General features: G+C 42.1%; 1 protein-coding gene across 1 annotated transcript in view; it reads right to left on the bottom strand.

Annotated features, from left to right (window-relative positions):
• The window catches only part of GLP1R (glucagon like peptide 1 receptor), a 163,780-nt gene that overhangs the window by 53,712 nt on the left and 92,480 nt on the right, over positions 1 to 17,588 (bottom strand). Inside the window, 1 exon segment of the mRNA XM_075267353.1 lies at positions 10,334 to 10,441. Within this exon segment, the coding sequence (XP_075123454.1) occupies positions 10,334 to 10,441 (108 nt within the window).

The raw sequence follows: 17,588 nt of genomic DNA, 5'->3' as shown, positions 1-17,588 counted from the left end.
AGATGCCAGAGATCACCATGCCCAATGCCAGGCAGCTGCTATAAAGCCATGAGAGTCTACTGTATAGGAGGAACAAGTCATCATCCGGTCAGTCTGGAACTGGCTGATTTCAGGAGAAGTTTCACTGGCCAAATGAACTCACCTCTGTAACTTTCATCTATGACACAGAATAAACCTCTGTAACTTTCATCTATGACACAGAATAAACCTCTGTAACTTCCATCTATGACACAGAATAAACCTCTGTAACTTTCATCTATGACACAGAATAAACCTCTGTAACTTTCATCTATAACACAGAATAAACCTCTGTAACTTTCATCTATAACACAGAATAAACCTCTGTAACTTTCATCTATGACACAGAATAAACCTCTGTAACTTTCATCTATGACACCAAATAAACCTCTGTAACTTCCATCTATGACACAGAATAAACCTCTGTAACTTTTTTTTTCTGTGACACAAACTACTCATTTACGGCACAGAGACATTTTTGTGACTTTTTTGCGACAACACTGCTCCATTTTGTTTAATATAACTGACTTACAAGGAAACAGATTAAAGTCCTTGAGTATAAACTTCCCTTAGACTTTCTTATCAGGTCCAGATAGATAGAACAACTATAAATAAACCTACTTGATGACAGATTAAGGTGTTGCCTCCTTACAATGAAGCACAATAACTCTGACAACCAGCAATTGTCATAGTGACTTAATGATATTGTTGTCACAGAAAAATACTGATGAATTTGTAATCTTACAAGAACACGGAGGTTGTTGTTCTGTACAGGTGCAGTTGTGCTGAGTTTGTTATGTAGCAAAATGTGCTGCAATATCACAATATGATACCAGTGGATGTCCTTAAGATGCTGATTAAACCTACTGGATTGTTTGTTATGAATATGAGTATGGGTATAATAATGCCATACAGCGCCCATGTAATACCTCCATACACTGTTTACATAAACATAGTGTATATACACAGCTTCAACAGAAACAAATAGAACTTGGTTAAAAAATACTGTTTTTTAAGATAAGGATTTGCCAGAAGGAAATGACGGGGGCCACAAAATCTGAAATCTCAGAGGCCACCCAACCTGTAAATACATTAATACGTCCCAAACTTTTTCTTGAGTTTGTGTAATTTAAGTGGTGTGTAGGATCTGATCGTGAGAACCGACATCCAGCAATAAAGATAATGAGATATTGAATTTAGCCCGAGCGGCATCATCGGAAATGTCATCACCACTTATCATTACATGTCATAAAAAAGGTGAAAACCCTCAGGGCACAACGTGCCCCAACCTGTTATAATATCACACAACATAGTTATATTCTTGTACATAGGAGTAGTATTATAGTAGATATATTGTTGTACATAGGAGCAGTATTATAGTAGTTATATTCTTGTACATAGGAGGTAGTATTATAGTAGTTATATTCTTGTACATAGGAGCAGTATTATAGTAGTTATATTCTTGTACATAGGAGGTAGTATTATAGTAGTTATATTCTTGTACATAGGAGCAGTATTATAATAGTTATATCCTTGTACATAGTAGTAGTATTATAGTAGTTATATTCTTGTACATAGGAGCAGTATTATAGTAGTTATATTCTTGTACATAGGAGGTAGTATTATAGTAGTTATATTCTTGTACATAGGAGCAGTATTATAGTAATTATATTCTTGTACATAGGAGTAGTATTAGAGTAGTTATATTCTTGTACATAGGAGCAGTATTATAGTAGTTATATTCTTGTACATAGGAGCAGTATTATAGTAGTTATATTCTTGTACATAGTAGTAGTATTATAGTAGTTATATTCTTGTACATTGGAGTAGTATTATAGTAGTTATATTCTTGTACATAGGAGCAGTATTATAGTAGTTATATTCTTGTACATAGGAGCAGTATTATAGTAGTTATATTCTTGTACATAGGAGCAGTATTATAGTAGTTATATTCTTGTACATAGGAGTAGTATTATAGTAGTTATATTCTTGTACATAGGAGCAGTATTATAGTAGTTATATTCTTGTACATAGGAGCAGTATTATAGTAGTTATATTCTTGTACATAGGAGCAGTATTATAGTAGTTATATTCTTGTACATAGGAGCAGTATTATAGTAGTTATATTCTTGTACATAGGAGCAGTATTATAGTAGTTATATTCTTGTACATAGGAGCAGTATTATAGTAGTTATATTCTTGTACATAGGAGTAGTATTATAGTAGTTATATTCTTGTACATAGGAGCAGTATTATAGTAGTTATATTCTTGTACATAGGAGTAGTATTATAGTAGTTATATTCTTGTACATAGGAGCAGTATTATAGTAGTTATATTCTTGTACATAGGAGCAGTATTATAGTAGTTATATTCTTGTACATAGGAGCAGTATTATAGTAGTTATATTCTTGTATATAGGAGTAGTATTATAGTAGTTATATTCTTGTACATAGGAGGTAGTATTATAGTAGTTATATTCTTGTACTTAGGAGATAGTATTATACTAGTTATATTATTGTACATAGGTGTAGTATTATGGTAGTTATATTCTTGTAGATAGGGCAGTATATTATGTATATAGTATATTTATGATACTATATATTTTTTTGGAGTATTCTTAAAGCGTGTTATAATATATGAGTGTAATAATGTTACAGTTGTTGTGCAGTATTTTCCCTTGTATAATGTGATGATGTCACAGATGTTAGGTAATAATTTTACAGTGTTTTATATTAATAATGTAACAAATTTTATGAACATTTTTGCGGTTTTCTAATCTTAATTTTTTTTTTGGGGTCTCTTTTCTTGTCAGTGAATGGGCTTGTGCCTGGTTTCCATTCAAAGCTCAGATATTGTCCTGGTCACATCTGAGTTTACGTCAGCACTTTGGCCTTGTTTGTTGCAATAAAACAATGCAGGTAAAATGTGTTAGTTTTATAGAGGATTGAAACATAAAGTTTATTACCAGGTTGTTATATTTTTCATGACATGACACAGACAATCCGCCCCTGCTTAGGAATAGCTCCGCCCATTCTTAGAGTGCTGTGGATGTTTCCTTATGTCAGTAACCTGCTCAGCCCCCTCATGTTTTATTTCCTCCTGTCTTGTGCATTTAGTCGGTGACAGGCACATTGATGGAGCGGATCTGTGTATAGGTGAATTATCATCATCTTCATCCTTTGACTCTTCTCTGTCATTGACAGGGTTAAATAAAGAAGTTGTCATTACCCGGGGGACACAATGGATGACGGATGGCGGTTCATTATGTGACGTTATAAGAGGTATAATCAGACATAATAAGAGCTTTTATAATGGAGGTGCCAATTACAGCGCAGCCGCCTCTTCATATGTACTCTAAATCCACTGTCAGGAGGCAGCAACAATATATACAGTCCGGCCTCTGCCACACAGGGAAAGCAAGGTCAAGATCTGATGTCTATCCGAAATTAGGACCAGGTAAAGCTAAGTGTTGTCCCCGTAACAGTGACAGCCACAGTGCCACATTATATAAAGTGCCCTTGACTACAGAAGTGACAGCCGCAGTGCCCCGTTATATAGAGTGACCGTGACTACAGAAGAGACAGCCATAGTGCCCTGATATTCACGTCCTTGCTGCCTCCTGGCAGTGAAAATCGTGTTACCATCATAAGTGGCAGCCACGTGCCCCATTAGTGAAATGATCTAAGCCCCATGGCAGCCAAAGTGATCCGATAAGTGACAGTCACAATGCATTATAAGTGAGGCCCTTAGTGCCCCATTTTGTGACAGCTACAGTGCCCACATAAGTGATAATGTCTCCTCTGACAACCCAAGTTTCCTCTTAAGGGATATCCCCACTGCCCTCTGACCTTGACAACTAGGGTTGAATGATCGGAATCGGAAAAGATCGGATCCCGATCGGCGATTGAGCAAATTTCACGATCGGGATTGGGATCAGCTGGAAAATGATTGAAAATCGGATTTTGACATCTCAAGATCGGCTCAACTCTACTGTATATTTAATATACAGTTGGGGTTGAGCGATCGGGATCAGTAAAGATCGGATCCCGATCGGCAATTGAGCAAATTTCACGATCGCGATTGCCTGGAAAATGATCAGAAATTGGATTTTAAAATCAATCCTGAAATCTCAAGATTGGCTCAACCCTAGCGACAACCCAAGCGCCATAAGTGACATATTCGCAGAGCCCCCATACCTTACAGTCACTGTGCCCTATCAAGCACGGCCTCTGCTGCCACCTATAGGTGAGTACCTGGTTATCCCACCTGGACACTCCCCCTGTAGTGCAGGTCAATGGAGGGACACTCAGTAACTCTGCCTGGCAGCCATGTTTATCCTATTTTTGAGAAGTTTCTGGGAATGTTGAGCACAAAGAGCCAGTGACATTGGGGAGACATGACGCAGACGCGGCACTGCCTGACTACGCTCATTTCCATTTCATTAGACGTATTTCAGGAGTTTCAGCAGCTGCAGGAAAGATATGAAGGATGTTAATTAACGGCAATGTAAGATAACACCGCGACACCGAGCGGAGACCGGCGAGGCGAGAACACCCCAGGCTGGTAAATTAGTCACTGACTAATGTCATTAATTAGGAGGCATTGTACTGCAGGAGCCCCCCCCCCAGTCACACACAGACATGTCATGGCGACAGGACTAAACTAAGACAGTCATCAGGCCCCATCCAGCTAAACTGTAGAGACCCCATGTATTTGTATCCCCCTCCTCAGGGAGCAGTCATGGGCATTTCAAAGAGTGGCAAATTGAGCCATTGCCCCAAGTCCTCAATCCCCAGGGAACATGCCAAGGTTAGAAATGTCAAAAGCACCAATATGGATCTGTTGGGTGCACTAGACCACCAGGGAATGTGCAGTAAAGTTAACTCTTTCATTACCTTGAAGCACAAGGGGTTGTGATGTTCATGGGGTTTTCAAGGAACTACAGTGCCATACATTACATAGTGGTGGTCCTCAGTACTGCATTTCCAGTTATTTCAATGAGACAATTAAGTCGTAAACCAGTGCGGAGGAAACTGATCAGAGAAGTGCCGGGTGTCGGACCCCTGATGATCTGATCTGATCCCATTGTATAATGTCCCCTTAGTTAACTGAAATCAGTATTAGGTCCCCTTAGTGACCACCCATCACTATTAAGCCCCCCCTTCGTGGCCACCCATCGGTATTAGGCCTCCCTTCGTGGCCACCCATCAGTATTAGGCCCCCCTTCGTGGCCACCATCAGTATTAGGCCCCCCTTCGTGGCCACCCATCAGTATTAGGCCCCCCCTTCGTGGCCACCCATCAGTATTAGGCCCCCTTCGTGGCCACCCATCAGTATTAGCCCCCTTCATGGCCACCATCAGTATTAGGCCCCCTTCGTGGCCACCATCAGTATTAGGCCCCCTTCGTGGCCACCCATCAGTATTAGGCCGCCTTCGTGGCCACCCATCAGTATTAGGCCCCCCTTCGTGGCCACCCATCAGTATTAGGCCCCCCCTTCGTGGCCACCCATCAGTATTAGCCCCCTTCATGGCCACCATCAGTATTAGGCCCCCTTCGTGGCCACCATCAGTATTAGGCCCCCTTCGTGGCCACCCATCAGTATTAGGCCGCCTTCGTGGCCACCCATCAGTATTAGGCCCCCCTTCGTGGCCACCCATCAGTATTAGGCCCCCCTTCGTGGCCACCCATCAGTATTAGGCCCCCTTCGTGGCCACCCATCAGTATTAGGCCCCCTTCGTGGCCACCCATCAGTATTAGGCCCCCCTTCGTGGCCACCATCAGTATTAGGCCCCCTTCATGGCCACCCATCAGTATTAGGCCCCCTTCGTGGCCACCATCAGTATTAGGCCCCCTTCGTGGCCACCCATCAGTATTAGGCCCCCCTTTGTGGCCACCCATCAGTATTAGGCCCCCTTCGTGGCCACCCATCAGTATTAGGCCCCCTTAGTGACCACCCATCAGTATTAGGCCCCCTTAGTGACCACCCATCACTTTTATGCCCCCTTAGTGGCCACCCATCAGCATTAGGCCCCCTTACTGGCCACAGACCCCCGTTGGGCACTTTAGGGAGTTGTTAGAGTAAATGAGTCTCCTATTAGGGCACTGATAGGACGGAATCAATGTTTGTCCGGGGACCCTTTAAGGAACTTGTCCCTCTCTCCCCGCAGTGACCGGACTTGGAGATGTCTCCTGAGTTTATTTTATTGTCTCAAGATTTAATGAGCAAAACATTTCATATGAAGATTGAAGAAAGATTCTCGTATAAGAAAACAGAGTGGACATTATACAAGCTCGGCTCCTCATAAAGAGGACAATAACCGGCTCTGCCGACTGGAGCCAATTACAGCAGTCACAAAGCGCTGTCCATGGAGCCGCGTCCGCAACGCACAATTTATTGATTCATCCTAATTATCAAATTCCATCCAGATGCAGGTTTCATCTGCTCATAAAGTGTCATGTGCTGTAAATTAAGCCATGGCGCTATGGAGGGTGGAGGACAAGGCACAATGTTGGGTACAGTAAGCCAGCCTTCAGTTACACCTTGTTTTATGCTCTACTCACATCCAAAGCTGTACACATCCTTATTGGGCACCTTCTGAACATATGCATTGGGCTCCTACTACACGTCTGGATTGGGCTCCTACTACACGTCTGTACTGGGCTCCTACTACACGTCTGTACTGGGCTCCTACTACACATCTGTATTGGGCTCCTACTACACGTCTGGATTGTGCTTCTAGTACACTTCTGGATTGGGATCCTACTACACGTTTGTACTGGGCTCCTACTACACGTCTGTATTGTACTTCTAGTACATTTCTGTATTGTGCTCCTACTACACGTCTGTATTGGGCTCCTACTACACGTCTGTATTGGGCTCCTACTACACGTCTGGATAGGGCTCCTACTACACGTCTGGATTGTGCTTCTAGTACACTTCTGGATTGGGATCCTACTACACGTTTGTACTGGGCTCCTACTACACGTCTGTATTGTACTTCTAGTACATTTCTGTATTGTGCTCCTACTACACGTCTGTATTGGGCTCCTACTACACGTCTGTATTGGGCTCCTACTACACGTCTGGATAGGGCTCCTATTACACGTCTGCATTGTGCTTCTAGTACATGTCTGTACTGGGCTCCTACTACACGTCTGGATAGGGCTCCTACTAGACGTCTGGATAGGGCTCCTTTTATACATCTGGATTGTGCTTCTAGTACATGTCTGTATTAGGCTCCTACTACACATCTGGATAGGGCTCCTATTGCACGTGTGTATTGGGCTCCTACTACACGTCTGTATTGTGCTCCTATTACACATGTGTATTGGGCTCCTACTACACGTCTGTATTGTGCTCCTATTACACGTCTGTATTGTGCTCCTATTACACGTGTGTATTGGGCTCCTACTACACGTCTGTATTGGGCTCCTACTACACATCTGTATTGTGCTTCTAGTACATGTCTGTTCTGGGCTCCTACTACACGTCTGGATAGGGGTCCTACTACACATCTGGATTGTGCTTCTAGTACATGTCTGTTCTGGGCTCCTACTACACGTCTGTATTGGGCTCCTATTACATGTGTGTATTGGGCTCCTACTACACGTCTCTATTGTGCTCCTATTACACGTGTGTATTGGGCTCCTACTACACATCTGTATTGGTCTCCTACTACACGTCTGGATTGTGCTCCTATTACACATGTGTATTGGGCTCCTACTACACGTCTGTATTGTGCTCCTATTACACATGTGTATTGGGCTCCTACTACACGTCTGTATTGTGCTCCTATTACACATGTGTATTGGGCTCCTACTACACATCTGTATTGTGCTCCTATTACACGTCTGTATTGTGCTCCTATTACACGTGTGTATTGGGCTCCTACTACACGTCTGTATTGGGCTCCTACTACACATCTGTATTGTGCTTCTAGTACATGTCTGTTCTGGGCTCCTACTACACGTCTGGATAGGGGTCCTACTACACATCTGGATTGTGCTTCTAGTACATGTCTGTTCTGGGCTCCTACTACACGTCTGTATTGGGCTCCTATTACATGTGTGTATTGGGCTCCTACTACACGTCTCTATTGTGCTCCTATTACACGTGTGTATTGGGCTCCTACTACACATCTGTATTGGTCTCCTACTACACGTCTGGATTGTGCTCCTATTACACATGTGTATTGGGCTCCTACTACACGTCTGTATTGTGCTCCTATTACACATGTGTATTGGGCTCCTACTACACGTCTGTATTGTGCTCCTATTACACGTGTGTATTGGGCTCCTACTACACGCCTGTATTGTGCTCCTATTACACGCCTGTATTGGTCTCCTACTACACGTCTGGATTGTGCTCCTATTACACATGTGTATTGGGCTCCTACTACACGCCTGTATTGTGCTCCTATTACACGTCTGTATTGGTCTCCTACCACACATCTGTATTGGGCTCCTACTACACGTCTGGATTGGGCTCCTACTACATGTATGTATTGGGCTCCTACTACACGTCTGGATTGGGCTCCTACTACACGTCTGTATTGGGCTCCTACTACATGTCTGTATTGTGGTCCTATTACACATGTGTATTGGGCTCCTACTACACGTCTGTATTGGGCTCCTAGTACACTTCTGTATTGGGCTCCTAGCACATGTGACATGATGTATTGTATAGAACGTCTTCAGTCATTTATACTTCACATGTGAACAGCTCACAATATGCAGCAGATTTCTGATAGTCACATGTAGGGGTTACTTCTCATATGACAGCAGTATGGCGGGTGGGAGAAGAGCTTTATGGCTTTCCTTACATTACCCGAACTCCTACACATGAGTATTACAAGGTATAAACTGTGTACAGAACGTAGTGTTACCATGAGCGACAATAATGGACATAGCGGAGCAGTGAGAACGGTGCAAGGACATGCAGAATGTACCGCCATGGTATCTAAATACCGGAAATGTACTCTGCAAGGCTGCGTAACCCACCGTACTTAATAGACGACCCACATATTATGCATTAACACACACGTTACATGAGATGTGATGTATCTAATCCTATCCTGTGTGATACTGTCTGCTGAGCCGTGTATCTAATCCTATCATGTGATACTGAAGGGTGAGACTTTTCATGGTTTTGCCCCTGCGCACCTTTCCTTCCTCGGTGAGGTGGTGTGCGGTAGATATTTTGTTCCTCTCTGGTCTTGCAGTGATCGGCTCAGCCCGGTAAATATCCAGCAGGAACATTTGTCTGACACTACAAGTATCACAGGAGTGCCCCAACTATAAGGGGAGACCCTAAGCCCCCAATAGTGCCCCAATTTATCAAATATCTCATGTCCAGTCTGTCCTCTCATCACTCCCCAGCTGCATTTATCGTCCTCATCATCGTTTTTCCCTAATGTTAGGCCACAGCTGGCGGGATTTATTGTATATCTTATTGCTATGTCCTGTCTTATCCTCTAGTCACATCCAAAACTGCATTTATCATATCATAAACACTACAGACACAACTGTAAGTACTGAGATATCATTTACCTTATCAGTATAACCCTCATCATCCTTCTACCAGACATAATGTAACCTTCTAGCTGTATCTAGAATTGGAATTTGGCACATAGATAGTTTGTAACCTGGATTAACACATAGGCTACTCTTTATCCTGGTAAATGACATGGTTTCACAACTGTTCTGAATTTATGTTCACATACTATATTAAACTGCTCTTGCCGGCAGAACAATCGTTTAGCTAACTGCAGGTTGCTGATAAAGCCAGGTCTGTTACCTCTCTATGTAAACACACAGATAAAATGGAGTCCATTCTGTACAAGCATCTGCATATTATCTGATCTGCATAAGTGTTCTGTGTCCTCTAGACAGCGTGCTGAGACACTAAGATGGGAAACCCCCTTATTCCAAATTGGTAGTTTCCCAATTTTAAACATGCCGGGAAAATGAAAATCCAATTTTTTGAAAAATTCTTAACAAACGAAAGCTATTAAGATAGCCAAAAGTCAACAGAGTTCTCCTCAAGCAAAGCTAAGGAGGATAGAGCAAGCTAGACATCAAGTAGCTCTTAGAGCAGCTGAAACGGCGGTACAGGTGGATCATCGACATCAACAACACACTCATCATATTGCTGCTGAGATGCCAAAACAATCACGGGCACGGTGCGAGGAACAAGTTCAGCGGCAAGACAGCTTGAGAACTGATGAAATGCCAGAGCAGACGGATCAACAATGCCCAACAACACGCAGATGTAGTTGCAGGCAGAAGCTAGTATATTATATCTACAGTATACCTTTGTGTGCCCAGGGCAGATACCACGGACAGGAAACATTCACATAAGTCCCAGGAACTCCATCCGGCCAACAGGCGTAGTCATCAAATGTGCGGTTACAAAACCGTCCTGCGGAGAGAAAGAGAGATGTGTGAACTGAGGAATATGTATTATAGTAGTTATATAATAGTACATAGGGGCAGTATTATAATAGTTATATTCTTGTACATAGGAGTAGTATTATAGTAGTTATATTCTTGTACATAGGAGCAGTATTATAGTAGTTATATTCTTGTACATAGGAGTAGTATTATAGTAGTTATATTCTTGTACATAAGAGTAGTATTATAGTAGTTATATTCTTGTACATAGGAGCAGTATTATAGTAGTTATATTCTTGTACATAAGAGCAGTATTATAGTAGTTATATTCTTGTACATAGGAGTAGTATTATAGTAGTTATATTCTTGTACATAAGAGCAGTATTATAGTAGTTATATTCTTGTACATAGGAGTAGTATTATAGTAGTTATATTCTTGTACATAAGAGCAGTATTATAGTAGTTATATTCTTGTACATAGGAGTAGTATTATAGTAGTTATATTCTTGTACATAAGAGCAGTATTATAGTAGTTATATTCTTGTACATAGGAGCAGTATTATAGTAGTTATATTCTTGTACATAGGAGTAGTATTATAGTAGTTATATTCTTGTACATAGGAGTAGTATTATAGTAGTTATATTCTTGTACATAGTAGCAGTAGTATAGTAATTGCAGTGCCTTGCCTTCAGGCTATTTCTACATGTTAGGCAGAAAAAAATTAGTTTTAATGATAGGATCCCTTTAAACATGCCGGGAAAAAGAAAATCTAATTTGTGGCAAAATTCTAAAACAACGACAGCTATGAAGGAGCCAGAAGTCACAGAGTTCTCCTCAAGCAGAGCTGACAGGGCCAACGACATGCTCATTATATGGTGTCTCAGTGAGCTGCTGAGATGCCGGAACAACCACGGGCACAGCGCGAGGAATGAGTTCAGCGGCAGGCCAGTTTGACAGCTGCCGAAACTCCGGAGCAGGCAGATCATCAACGCCAACGACATGCTCATTATATGTATTACACACAATTAGTTTATAGGGCAGGGATTGGCAGAACTACATAAATTTAACACTGTGCTTAAAAAAGCGAACTGCCACAACAAATATTCAAAAAAATATATCAAACTTTATTTAAATAGGTGTTAAAAGATATATATAAAAGAGGGTAATAAATGGGATGGTACAAACCATACAAAAACATGGAGGCCCAATTATAATACTGTATAATAGCAAGTAAATGTCACTCTCATTTTATACATATAGCAGCATATATAATACTCATGGTTTCATAAATTTCAGCATAATCTCAAAATGGAGTGCATATACAGAGCAAAATTAACATAATACAAAAATGTTGTTTACCTATGAGAGGACCTCCATGTAGGTAACGAGCCCCGACGCGCGTTTCGCCACTATGTGGCTTCGTCAGGGTGAAAAAACGTTATGTCGTTCCCTGTCGCAGACTAGTAAATATATATATACATACATATACATATATAGCAGCATTATAGCAGAGGATATGGGGTGTCTTTTGCACTGTTCTATGCTGCCTGGATCATTCTCTACATATGTCAGGATATTAGTATTCACTGTCAATGACCAGAATTGGAGCAGAATGAGGATTCTCCATCTGTTCTGAGTTCTCTATAGGCGGTTGTAATTATATTGTGCTTTTGGTGTTTTCACAGTTGCTGCGTTGCGAGAAGTGTTTCTACAATCTGCAGAACGTTTATCAACCCTCCCATTACATGATATAAGGAGTATATACAAGGATATTAATATTGTGGGACATGTAAAAAAAAAAATACGCAAAAAAAATTAAACAGATCTGTTAGGTCTCCCCATAGGCGTATAAGCCCCCACTATCCAAAAATAGTGTAATTATACCGTATGTTGAACGCCATAAAAACAAAATGCAACCAATGATGATAGAATTGTTTCTTATGTCACATGGACCCCCAAACATGTAAATAAAAGCGAATCACAAGATTATATGTACCCCCAAATGGTTGCAAATCAAAGTACACCTAAGGAATAAGCCCTCACATAGCCATGTGGACTGGAAAATTAAAAAGTGATCAATTTTGGAAGATGAGGAAGGAAAATATCAAAAAAGTCGCTGAGTATTAATGTAGAAATTAAGATGGAAGATATTGGAAATTACACTTTACTGCCAGGAGGATCACAGGATCACCCAATGCAAAAAGATATGATATTGGGCTTAAAGGGGCTCTATCAGCAAAATGATGCTGTATGAGCCCCACATATGCGTGACTAGCCTTTAAGAAAGTTATTCAGGCATCGCTAGTAGAGATGAGCGAACAGTAAATTGTTCGAGGTTCGATATTCGTTTCGAGTAGCCCCTCAATATTCGACTACTCAAATCGAATATCGAAACCTATTATAGTCTATGGGAGGGAAAATGCTCGTTTCAGGGGTAGGCAACGTTCGATCAAATTATACTTACCAAGTCCACGAGTGAGGGTCGGGCTGGATCCTCCGAGCAGTCTTCTCCTTGCAGCGTCCCCGCGGCATCTTCCGGTTCTGAATTCACTCTGCCCGCACTACAAGCGGGCATGCGCAGTCGGCTCTGCCCAGGCCCGATGCCTGGCAGAGTGAATGAAGAGCCAGAAGACACCGCGGGGAAGCTGCACGGAGAAGACTTCTTAGGGTCAGTTCACACGTGAAAACCGCCTAGCTTATTTGTGCGAGGTAAAAAACCTCGGGGAGTTTTTTTGACGCTGTTTTTTGGATTCCACGCGGTTTTTGGCGCGGTTTTTGACACGGTTTTCGCTAGCGGTTTTCGCTAGGGTTTTTTTTTCCTATATGTGCTATAGAAACTGCAGGCGAAAACCGCGCGGTTTTGTGTGCAAAAAACCGCGCGTTTTTTTACCGCGCGGTTTTCGCCTCCCATTCACTTCTATGCAATTCTTCAGGCGTTTTCCGCCTGAAGAAAGGTCATGTCGCTTCTTCAGGCGGAAAACGCTAGGAGGAAAAAAAAAGCTAGTGGTCTACATAGACCACCATGTTAAAGGAGCGGTTTTTGAAGCGAATTCCGCTGTCAAAAACCTCCCCTTTGCCCACGTGTGAACTAGCCCTAAAGGTAGGAGAAGAACCAGCGTTGATTGGCCCGACTGTATAGCATTCGTCATTCGTCCAATCAATGCTGGTTCTGCATCGAACTTTTACATTCGAATAGCGAGTGGTACTCGATCAAGTACGAGTATTTCAAATACCGTAGTATTCAATCGAATACCTACTCGATCGAGTACTACTCACTCATCTCTAATCGCTAGTGTTATTGTAGACCCTGTACTTTTTGTGGCTTCTTCCTACAAAGGTCATTCCCCGGCGCTGTGCATGTGCTGCAGATAAATCAGCCATAATATCCCCAATCTTATAGAATGGTGGCGTGTATGGTTAGGCAGAGGCGCACATCTCTTATGTAAATATTTCACTATATAGCGACATTTCCACCATTAGAGAGCCATGAAGCGCAGCTGGCGCCGGGTCCGGGGTGTGATGGCGCTCAGCTCTGCTATGTTCTAACAAAGGGAAACGTTTATGGCATTCTTGATGTTCCTTCTTAATGTAAATCCTAACACACTGAGCTGAACGTCCCGTCAGAGCAGCTGAAATATGGGCACATTACCGAGGCAGAGCAGCCATTCCTACACCCGCAACGTCTTCAAGTGCCTCACTTCTTGTCTTTGATGCCTTGTAAAGCGATGGACGTGTTAAAAAGAAGCAAATGCACCTTAAAAATTCAACCAATTGATTTTTACTGCTCCTTGGACGCAATCCAGACCTAATAGAGCTGCAGCAGAGAGGACGGATTGATCTTCTGGCGCTGTGGATGGTTCCGGCCGCTGGAGGGGAATATTATTTAGATTGTCACCACTTTATGCCTAATGCCAATAACCATAAATACCGCAATATAACACAAGTGATAGTTGTTGTTTGGAGTTGATAAGATCAGACACTAAACCAGATGACTGGATAATGGAGTGTGCAAAGAGAAGAGCACTCAGCCCCAAAAGCAAGCGCTGGACCGCCCCTCATGCCGCCCCTATTGCAGAAGATCTCATCCATGTCTCCTTGCCTTAATACTGAGACTTTTCCTTGTGTGGCTTCTGACCCTCTACAGCTATGACCCGGGTAATGGCCACATTCTGGAATATCCCGCTCCTGTCCTTGGAGTGTCTCCTGGTGCTTGTAGTTCTGCTCCTGGTGCTGACCTCTATCTCCATTCTCTGCTTTAGCCTCGTACTTTGGTTTGTAACTTCCTCACTGCCCTCATGGTCCTTTCCACCATCTATACTGCTCACTACTCATTGGTGACCAAGTTATGGATCACAACTTCACACTCTGAGTGATCTTTAGACCAACTTGTGGGGATTATGTGGGCATTGAGTAGACTGGTCCAGTAATGATGGGCTTTACATTACTAAAGGTGATACTTGGCATTGAGTAGACTGGTCCAGTAATGATGGGCTTTACATTCCTATAGCTGATACTTGGCACTGAGTAGACTGGTCCAGTAATGATGGGCTTTACATTACTAAAGGTGACACTTGGCATTGAGTAGACTGGTCCAGTAATGATGGGCTTTACATTCCTACAGCTGATACTTGTCACTGAGTAGACTGGTCCAGTAATGATGGACTTTACATTCCTACAGCTGATACTTGGCATTGAGTAGACTGGTCCAGTAATGATGGGCTTTACATTCCTACAGCTGATACTTGGCACTGAGTAGACTGGTCCAGTAATGATGGGCTTTACATTACTAAAGGTGACACTTGGCATTGAGTAGACTGGTCCAGTGATGATGGGCTTGACATTCCTGCAGCTGATACTTGGCATTGAGTAGACTGGTCCAGTAATGATGGGCTTTACATTCCTACAGCTGATACTTGGCATTGAGTAGACTGGTCCAGTAATGACTGGTTTCTCATATCACTCAGCGTTTCCCTGGTCTTTCCACTTCTTAGAAGCTTCCACCTCACAATAATCACGAGAACAGAAGACCATGGTGGATATAGAAGATCAGAGATGCCACTGACTTGTGGCACAGGTAGCGAACTATAGCAGGGCCACGTTTACAGTCCCTGTGCTCTTATGTACAATCTGCACTGCGACCAATGTAAGGAGACAATGTAAGTGACAAGAAAGAGGCCTATAAACATGGCCATATAGAAATCTACACAGACTGAGAGCGACAGGACACTGTTCATACTGAGGGAAATAATCCAATTATTGATAATGAAAAGTTAATTAATGAAAATTACCGAACATCTCAATGGCTGAAATAAGAGATAATTAAAAATAATAGCAATAAACAAAAGAAACATCTAATGTCTGCATAATCCAATTACTAGTATAATCTCCGCAGCAATATATAACCAGACTATGAGGTGTGGGGGAAGGGAAAAAACTGAAGAGCTGACCCGATGCCTGACCCCAGAATACAATACATATAGAATCATCTGAGCACAGAGCGCACAGAGCACAGTGACTGTACCAGCAGAATAGTGAGCGCAGCTCTGGAGTATAATACTGGATATAACTCAGGATCAGTACAGGATAAGTGATGTAATGTATGTACACAGTGACTGCACCAGCAGAATAGTGAGCGCAGCTCTGGAGTATAATACAGGATGTAACTCAGGATCAGTACAGGATAAGTAATGTAATGTATGTGCACAGTGACTGCACCAGCAGAATAGTGAGCGCAGCTCTGGAGTATAATACAGGATGTAACTCAGGATCAGTACAGGATAAGTAATGTAATGTATGTACACAGTGACTGTACCAGCAGAATAGTGAGCGCAGCTCTGGAGTATAATACAGGATATAACTTAGGATCAGTACAGGATAAGTAATGTAATGTATGTACACAGTGACTGCACCAGCAGAATATTGAGCGCAGCTCTGGAGTATAATACAGGATGTAACTCAGGATCAGTACAGGATAAGTAATGTAATGTATGTGCACAGTGACTGCACCAGCAGAATAGTGAGCGCAGCTCTGGAGTATAATACAGGATAAGCAATGTAATGTATGTAGACAGTGACTGTACACTTTCAACCATACTGACAGGTATCAGATCCTATTGTCTCCTCCAGTCTTTCTTCTGGACCTTGTAGTACTACAAACCACACATGCCCGAGAGGTTTGCAGCTCATATAGATCAGTCATGTGATGTAACCTACAATCGTCATTCCCTCTGGGTATTATTCAATTCACTGCCATCGTTTTGCCAACAGCAAAGTATTAAGTACAAAACCCATTTCATTATCTGTAGAATCTTTATTCGCACTTTTATGATGCGACATTTACACGGATCGAGCAATTCAATTAACTGCCTGTAAATGAGGGTGATCGCTGTAATGACCCATCAGGGTAACTCTCACAAACACCGCTGTTTACTAATTGTGTTTGTATCGGTAGGAACCTGAGATGAATAAAGATGTATAGAAATCTCATAGATGGATCTTGGCGGTCTGAGGGTCAGCGACTAATTATCGGCAGGAAATGAAAACCAGCGGTTATCACGACTCCATGACATAAGTGGTAACGCACAAGACGCTTGTAACTGAGGAATTCCTTGATATGTGACATTACTAGAGGAGTTGTCAGCGAGTCCTCCCACTGATGGGGCGAATTATTATTACTGTGTATCATATCACAAGAAGAGCGAGAAAGTGACAACATAATAAACATAGGAAGTCCAAAAACTCCTCCGTGATGTCAGAACCCTCAGATATAAGAAGGTAAGAGAGAAAACTCCAAACTTTAGAGATCTGACATGTCAGCTTTCTGTTTGGTTCCACACTGGCCGCTCACCAACAAAAAACTGCAATGTCAGCAACAGATCGAAGATCTAAAATACTAAAACTCACATTAATTGTACAAAAACACATTTATTCCATAATAACCAAAGAAGAATCTGCAGGAGAATCGCAAAAATGAAAGAAAATGTAAATTGTTTACAAAATATTGTCTTAGTATTAATAGATCAATAATATGAGGGAGTAACTAAGGATCTACTTCAGAGCTGCGCTCACTATTCTGCTGGTCACTGTGTACATACATTACATTACTTATCCTGTATTATACTCCAGAGCTGCGCTCACTATTCTGCTGGTGCAGTCACTGTGTACATACATTACA

The sequence above is a fragment of the Leptodactylus fuscus genome, chromosome 3 (assembly GCF_031893055.1).
Source record: "Leptodactylus fuscus isolate aLepFus1 chromosome 3, aLepFus1.hap2, whole genome shotgun sequence".
Classification (NCBI taxonomy): domain Eukaryota; kingdom Metazoa; phylum Chordata; class Amphibia; order Anura; family Leptodactylidae; genus Leptodactylus; species Leptodactylus fuscus.
The sequence above is the reverse complement of the archived record's forward strand: the minus strand, read 5'-3'. Positions and strand labels throughout refer to the sequence as shown.